Source organism: Elaeis guineensis, chromosome 13 (assembly GCF_000442705.2).
Source record: "Elaeis guineensis isolate ETL-2024a chromosome 13, EG11, whole genome shotgun sequence".
In the NCBI taxonomy this organism is placed as follows: Eukaryota; Viridiplantae; Streptophyta; class Magnoliopsida; order Arecales; family Arecaceae; genus Elaeis; species Elaeis guineensis.
The window spans coordinates 10,058,225-10,066,417 of record NC_026005.2 but is presented as its reverse complement, the minus strand read 5'-3'; the positions used below and the strand labels follow the sequence as shown (position 1 = coordinate 10,066,417).

Genomic DNA, 8,193 nt, shown 5'->3' with positions numbered 1-8,193 from the left:
TTGTCAACAATAAATGGTGATCAAATGGGAACTATTTTGTTGTTTTGACAATGGTCATCCCGTTAACATCTTTAGCAACTCGATTGGAGGAATTAACTCCATGTACTGCACCAGAATAGAATCACCGTAGCCCTACACCAGTACGGTGCATCATATATTACTTAACCGTGCAGTAATGACATGCATTATAACCTCGTCGGCTACAGCAAAAACTGGGGCTTCTGGCTGGTGAAAGAAACCAACTAAAACTCTCTCTCTCTCTTATTACTGCTAATAAGAATGGTTTTGGACGAGGTCAGGAGAGGCCCTCCAAAAGGTAAAGCTCCACGCTAGGGTTTTTCCCGGTGCAAACTCAATCAATGCACGCGGTTTCGCCGGGGGGGGTGGTGGTAGAGAGAGAGAGAGGGGCCCCTTCACTGCACCAAGCGGCTTTGGACTCTGGAGAACCCTTCGGGAGTAAATGCACCTTGCTGTCTTCTTTTGACTCTCTCGCCTCCATGCCGGCCCTCTTCTCTCCCTTTCTTTGCCCCTTTTGGGTCAGCGGCCACCAAGCACACCCTCTTATCGTGTATATATATGTATGTATGTGAGAAGCAACTTCTGCCTTGGAACCTTGTCTTTGCTTTCTTCCAAGAAGAAAGAAGATAACAGGAAAAAGAGAGGACAACGGAAGAATAGAACTCCCATATATATCTCTCTCGAGTCGTGTCTAGATATAGAGGAGAAATTAGAAGAAAGAGCGTACATGGGGAGACCTCCTTATTGCGATAAGGTTGGTGTAAAGAAAGGCCCTTGGACTCCAGAAGAGGACCTTGTCTTGGTCTCCTACATCCAAAAGCATGGACCTGGGAACTGGAAGGCCGTCCCCACTAATACTGGTGAGCTCCTCTACCCTCTTTTCCACCCCCTTTGGCTTGCTCTTTTGACATGATGGCCAGTCATGATGACATCCAAAGACCCGATCCAGATTCTTAGAATAGCAATCCATTCCTTTGATTAGAGAGTCCCTCTGTCTCTCTCTCACACACACACGGCCCTTCCAGTAATGAAGTGTCTGGCTTTGTTGATTCTATGTTCTGAGATGTGTGGATTAAATGTCCTCTGTGCTTTCCAAATCGGTCTCTCCTACATGATGAGTTAGTTACTAACTGAGGCCTTTACTTTAGTTTGGATCTCGAGGTTCGAGAAATCTAGATCTAAAAGGGTAGTCTTTAGGGTCTAATTTTGTCTATGGTATGTTGTGATTTATCTATTAAATTCTTTCGTGCTTGTCAGGGCTGATGAGATGCAGCAAGAGCTGTAGACTAAGATGGACTAATTACCTCAGGCCAGGGATCAAGCGAGGCAATTTCACAGAACAAGAGGAGAAGCTCATAATCCATCTCCAAGCTCTTCTTGGCAATAGGTAGAAATACCACCAAACATGCCTTCTATCCAAGAAACTCTTTTTTTTTTTTTTTTTGGTAATACTGTCCTAGAAATTTTAGAATCCTAAATATGAGCTTTCTAAATTGTGTTGACCAATAAATTAATACTATGACTTTATTATTATTATATAATATGAAGCACTTTGGATCTAGGCTCTCACTTGGCTATATTGATGTGTTAGATGGTCTGCCATAGCTTCTTATCTCCCAGAGAGAACAGATAATGACATCAAGAACTACTGGAACACCCATCTGAGGAAGAAACTAAAGAAGCTCCAAGCTAGCAATGATAGCTCGATGAGTCACGGGCTTTCGAGTGATCAATCTATCTCCAAAGGCCAGTGGGAGAGGAGGCTCCAGACCGACATCCATATGGCAAAGCAAGCTTTAAGAGAGGCATTGTCTTTAGGCAAGACCAATCGCCCAACTGAATTAATGAAGCCCTCAAACGGCAGCTACTCTTTTACAAAACCAAGCCAACCAGCAACATCGTCATCAACGACAACCTATGCATCAAGTACTGAGAATATATCTCGACTGCTCAAAGGGTGGATGAAGGATCCACCCAAGCCACGAGCTGCTCAAGCCAATTCAGAGTCTACACAACATTCGATCAACAAGGCGGTCGGAACTGATTCATCTTCGAGTGAGGAGGAATCAGCCAGTGTGGCCAACAATAATGACCGCATTACGGTGCCAAATCTATTTGAATCGTTGCTCAACTTTGACTCCTCGACACAGGAGATGTCTGAAACAAGCCTCTTCCAATGTGAAAGCAAGCCAAGGTCAGAAGCCCAAGTCCCGCTTTCCTTGCTTGAGACCTGGCTCTTGGATGAAGGTTTTGTTCAAGGAGAGGTAGAACTAATCGACATGCCACTCGGTGAAACTTCTGAGCTGATCTAAAGCAAGTGCTTTTGGACTGGGTTTTGGTTACTTTTTGTGTAGGCCTAGGACTGAATTTGATTAGCAAGGCACCTCAGTGCAGATGAAGTTTAAATTCAAAATGTCCACACAGACAATGTTACATGTGTTAAATCGGTGGAGTTCGGCAATAATTTTTATCTATGGGGCCTTAATTTTGTGAAATCTTAGCTCTCCGTTGTATGGGTTTCTGTATCTTGGGTGATGTCGCATAGATTAGATTGTTAGGAATATTTTTCGATCTTATTCAGTTCTGAATTGTAATCAAGAGATGTGTGGAATGGAAGGATTGCTGTGTCTATAAAATATGACTGGTTATTAGATCTGTGCTTGTTGGCTTTCTGATTTAATGGTCTAATGTGTTTGGGGATGAACTCTGTGGATATTTCCTAAAGACCATATCTGTGCAGCGAGAATAAATAGGTCGGCGAGTAAATGGTGCCACGTGGGTTGTGAATCAGTGGGACCGAGAGGGTTTGGGGTTTTGACTTTGTTTTTCTAGAAGACCTTTCTTTTTCGTGACCTGTGCACTGAGCCAAAAAAAGGAAAAAACAAAAGGATCCATCCAGAAAAACTAAAGTTTTGTTTGGACTGCATCGATCTTTGATCACGAATGAAACAACCACACACAAACTGACAATAGCCATTTAAGTTATGATCAGTTCGTATACGAAAAGGTACAGCAGATGGAGACCCACCATCTTAACCCACCTCATCTAAATTGGGTTGCACATCCGAACGTCATTGGCTGGATTGACTTTTAGTGACTTGGATTTCTTCCTACCGTGCTATCCTTGGGCAGGTCTTGCACCCTGTTATCTTGAGCCCCATAAGATGATGACTTGCAAGCAAAATATACAACTTGCATTTGAGGTAGTCTAGATCCAATGAGAAAACTTATAACTATTTTTTAATTTTTCAGAAAATAGGGATGGATCCACTTGGATAATGGGTTAAGCCTTATGTTTACGAGCTTTTGTCATAGATCAGAAAACTTTAGGGTTCTTTTATCCTTGCAAGTTGCGTACGTTGTTGCCTTCAGTATTTTGCAGTAATCTAGAATATGTCTTACGACTGCCATCATGGATGGTAGCATACATTTTATAGTGGTTATTGAAGTCTTATAGTACCCCTCACATGTAGGGGAAGAAAAAGGAGATCTAGGGCAGTGATTTCTTGGATTTAAGCAGTAGGGTTTTTAATGCACTTCATGTGAAGTGCTTCGAACTTTTTCCCGTTCTATTTCCACTTGACCTGCTGGCTCCTGGCCGCCATGCGGCCCCGAGCTGTAAAAGAAATAAAACAGCCCAAAGGACTCTCATGCATGCCATGACCCCATGGCAAGGTAGCCTCTTTCAACGAGAGAGAGAGAAAGAGAGAGAGAGAGAGCATGGCTTTTTTTAATCATGGTATGCCTTGGTTTATCTTGATGGGTGCCCAACGCATGGATGAATTGAGAAATCTTGATAATATTGGCCAATATTTCACAGTCAAGATAGTGAATGTTCAGGAAGACTAAGCAATTATTACATATATTCATCTTAATATTTACTGACCAAAAATAAGATATATTTATATGATTTTTTTTTTTATTATTAACATATCGATGCAGTGCCTGCTGATGTCTTGAGGCGTATCTTTCTGTGTCAGCTTAAATTATGAGGCTTTTTTTTATAATTTATTTTTCAGATTGGCAAAAGCCAGCTGATGCCGACACATAATTAAAAGGACATCAAAACCAACAGTGAGAGGGAAAAAATTAAGAACCCTTTTCTTGCAGGAAAAAGAGAAAAATAAAACTTACTAAAGAAGTACTTTAAATGCCCAAAAGAAATGATCAAGTAAATGCCACATGAGCGGCCTCATTTTCCTTAGCTGTAAGGGAGGAGCGAAGGGGTTGGAAAGATACGGAGCCTCGCTTTCACGAATCTTCCTTACTCGTACATACACTGCGGTGGGTATTTCATACATTAATGTATCCTAAAGTTGGTGGAAGGGAGCTTAAGAACCAATCTCCATTCTTCTTAGGGGTATTTGGTTGGGAAGAGTGGAGGCCTGAAATCGAAATCGGAATAGGTGACTCCCATTCCAACCATTTGATTGGGAGGAGTCTCATTCCGATTTCAATTCCAGAGTGGAATGGAAATGGCTCAATCTATATAGAACTCAATCCCTACTCTCCTCTATGGATTCAATTTGTCATTCCAATTTCAATTCCGATTCCGATTCCGATCACGAACCAAATGCTTTGGGGGATTTGGCCATTCCGATGCCGATTCCAAGCAATTCTAATTTTCATTTCCATTCTGATTCTGATTGCGAACCAAACACCTCCTACGGGAAATTTAGAATCGGAATCGAAATGGCCAAATCTCCCAAAGTGTTTGGTTCGTGATCGGAATCGGAATCGAAATCGGAATTAGAATGAAAAATTGAATCCATAGAGGAGAGTACGGATTGAGTTCTATATAGATTGAGCTATTTCCATTCCACTTCGAAATCGGAATGGGACTCTTCCTAATCAAACGATTGGAATGAGAGTCATCTATTCTGATTCTGATTCTAAATCTTCACTTTCTTCCATCAAATATCCTCTATAATTCTATAATAACAAGAGTGGGAAAATTTGCTTCTCAAATGAAGAGCTACGGCTAGTCTCTAAATCATAATTCTCTGTTGGTACTGCCACCGTTACTACCCTTGCAGACACTTCTATGTTCACCTAACAGTCCTTGAAAGGAACCATGTGGATTAGATAATTTTCATGGTTGGCATCAAGACATCATGAATGAACTAATTTAGTCCAGAGTTTTATTCTAGGCCAAACTTGGTTGTCTTGGTCCCATGTTTGGTATCCTGGTTTGCACTGCTAATTTGGAGGCTTTTAACTATGATATCTATGTTGAAAGACCATATCAACTCAGAGATGCCGTCACGCCAATAATCTCTTGATCGAAGAGCGTGAGGCAAAGACTCATCAAATTAAAGCATGTATCGTTTCAAAGTTGTCACTGCCATCATCCTTGGTGTATAGGCCAATCAATACTAAACTCTAGCTTTGCGATGTATTGTTTCATAAGTGGATGATTCATCCATATTTTTTAATTAAAAATCATTTTTCATGAGAATTTAAGAATCATAGAATCCAACTTCATTGTCCAGCAGGAGTTACGATGGAATTGGAATCTTGGAAGGTGCAGCCCAATGGATAGAATCGTCAGTACGCAAACTAATGCAACCAACCTTCAGTGATCAATTGCAGCGGTAGGCGCCGGTCTATTTTACAGCATTTACTTTTCGTCGCCGGCGATCCTCCGCAACCTCGAATCTCATACTAACTTCAAAAATTCGTATCTCCTCCATTCGAATTTCGTTTAAAATGATCTTGATCTCGTTGGACTCCATTTTTTACCGCAAACCTCACCGTGAGCTCAATATGGGCTGAATCTCGAAGCATCAAATCCTAACAATTTTCACTTCGACTCGATATTCGGCCTCTTCCAAACTCTAAGAGCTTCTGGATCTCCTCACTCCCATGTCCTGAGGCAATCGCCTGCTGATCATGAATGGACAAACATGGGAGTCGAGTCAAACTGCTCGATTCCATCTCCATCGTATGCTGTGTTCCTCCTGACCTGAGATTTGCTCAGGGTATCGTCATGCGGCAATAGGAATCTTACCTTGCGATGTCGCCTCTCGTCCTCCCGAGTCTCTTGTCTCGTGCCCGATCCGCCTCCACCTGGAACTCCACCTCGCTCTGGACTCTACCTGGCTCCCGAAACTTCACCTCGCACTGGGCTCCCCGTTAGGTAATAATGTCCTCTGCTCCTCTTCTTCCCGTCCAGCACAATCCTATCGCCGCATAACACCCTCAAGATTTCTTCACCAGCTACCGTCCTGTAGCCTCTCGAATCCAGTCTGCTAAGTGAGATAAGATTTCACCTGAAATTGGATATGTATCGGATCTCCCCCAATCTCCTCACTGCACCATCATGTGTCCTCCAGTTGACCATCCCAATGCCTCTGATCGCACAGCTCGATCCATCCGACAGATATGCAGTGCCCTCACTATTCTCCAGGGAGTCAAACTGCTCTTCTCTGCAACATACATGATAGGGGCATGTAGAATCTAATATCCACTGCTGGAAAGAAATAGATACCTCGTTAGATATCTCCAGGACATCTCCATCTGAATCGCTGCCGGCCGTCGCTACAGCAGCCACCGTCCAATTTTTGAGTTAAGGGCAATCTCTGGCTAGATGCCCCAACTCTTCACACCGGTAACACCTAATTTTACTCAAGTCCTTCATAGACTTGGACCGCCCTCGTTGCGATCTCCTATCGCTCCGTCTACCGCCTCCTGCTCTTCCAGAAGCTACCAAAGCTGAGCTACCGCCACCTGAGCTCAAAGCCGGATTCTCCCTCCTGAGAACCTTGTCCTGAAGTATTGCTGCGGTGACCTCGTCCCCACTAGAAGAGCAGTCACCACTAGAAGAACCTCGTCCATCTTGATAGTGCTCTTCCCCACTAAAAGAGCAGTCACCAAGAACTCGTACGAAGGAAGAAGTGACGCCAGCAAAACCAACGCCCTAGTCTTCTCCTCAGCATTCTCGCCAACACTGAGGAGGTCTGTGAGGATCTTCTGAAAGTGTCTTAGATGCTCCTGCACGCTCTATCCCTCAGTCATCCGCAGTTGGTAAAACTGCCTCCAGAGGGAAAGAGTGTTAGTGAGAGACTTTGCCATGTATAACTTTTCGAGCTTCGACCACAGCACCGTCGGGAAAGTCTCGCTCAGCACATAGATCACCACCTCATCCGTCAGGTACATGCGGATGGTGCTCACCGCTTGTATCTGTAGCCGTTTCCAATCCCGCACCTCCATAGTGGTCGGCTTCTCATCGCACAAGAGAGCATCGATCAATCCCTGTTGGATGAGCACGTCCTTCACCCTTACCTGCCACAAAGAGAAATTGCTCTTACCATCGAACTTGTTGATCTCCATCTTGATTGTTTTTGTCTTCTCCATCTTCAGTCTTGCTCACCACCGCTGCAATCTGCGTCTTTGTACCGCCTTGCTCTGATACCACTTGTTAGATGGATGTCTGGCCAGGATACCACCTCCTAAGATCTTTTCGGTACCATGCGATGCAGCAAGAAGAAAGAAAAAATAAAATAAAATAATCAAAATACGTGGATCAGCCACAAAAGGGCTCGCCTCCACGGGGTATGCAAACTTCACTATGAAAAAAAAATTTTACAAGAGGAGATCTCACCTTCAACCTTCGTACACCCAATTTTTCTCTCACTAGAAGTTTTCCTCACAAAAACTCTCTCTCTTGGAAGACCCTCTGAACTCGTGAAGTGCCTGGCGTCCGCTGTCCAGGAGCCTCCTGCTCTTTCTCTCTCAGCGCTTCCGCCTCTCTCTCTTCTCTCGGGTTCCGTACGGTTTGCGGCAAAATCAAAAAATTACCTACTCTCTGTTTCATCGATCAGCCCTATTTAAAGGGCTTAAACCTGATTAGAGAGAGATTAGGAGTCCTAAACAAAGCCAAATACCCCATGGACCGTCGGATCAAGATCGGGAGCCACCCACGCCGTCCGATCGTGCTCCGGTCTATGAAATAGTACCGTGGACTGTGAGAAATGCGTAGGAAACGTTCATGCGGTCCACAGGCCCAATCGTAGATCGCCCGATCCATGGTGGACCGGGGTACAGGCCCAGGCAAGGCGCTTGGGCCTGGCGCGGCCCGCGCGCACACGGGCTGGGTCGCGCGCCCGACTGGGCCGCCCGCCTGGCTAGGCCACGTGGCTGGGCCGCGCGTCCGCCTGGGCCGTGCGCCTGGGT

General features: G+C 44.4%; 1 protein-coding gene across 2 annotated transcripts; it reads left to right on the top strand.

The window, feature by feature from the left end:
- The first annotated feature begins 361 nt into the window (after positions 1–361).
- On the top strand, positions 362–2,673 carry LOC105056584 (myb-related protein 306). 2 transcript variants are annotated; one of them, XM_010938832.4, is made up of 3 exons: positions 362–878; positions 1,276–1,405; positions 1,610–2,673. In XM_010938832.4, exons 1-3 carry the CDS (start codon positions 581–583, stop codon positions 2,328–2,330), a joined length of 1,149 nt encoding a protein of 382 aa, XP_010937134.2. In that variant the 5' UTR covers positions 362–580; the 3' UTR covers positions 2,331–2,673. The 2 variants fall into 2 exon arrangements, with proteins under 2 accessions (XP_010937134.2, XP_019709951.1); XM_019854392.3 differs by lacking the exon at positions 362–878 and adding an exon at positions 904–1,136.
- Positions 2,674–8,193: the final 5,520 nt, after the last annotated feature.

Bases quoted from the DNA above. Each gene is read 5' to 3' on its own strand.
- LOC105056584 (XM_010938832.4), top strand. From the start codon at position 581: ATGTATGTGAGAAGCAACTTCTGCCTTGGAACCTTGTCTTTGCTTTCT. The intron at 879-1,275 runs GTGAGCTCCTCT...CGTGCTTGTCAG, and splicing joins GGCCGTCCCCACTAATACTG to GGCTGATGAGATGCAGCAAG. The intron at 1,406-1,609 runs GTAGAAATACCA...TTGATGTGTTAG, and splicing joins CAAGCTCTTCTTGGCAATAG to ATGGTCTGCCATAGCTTCTT.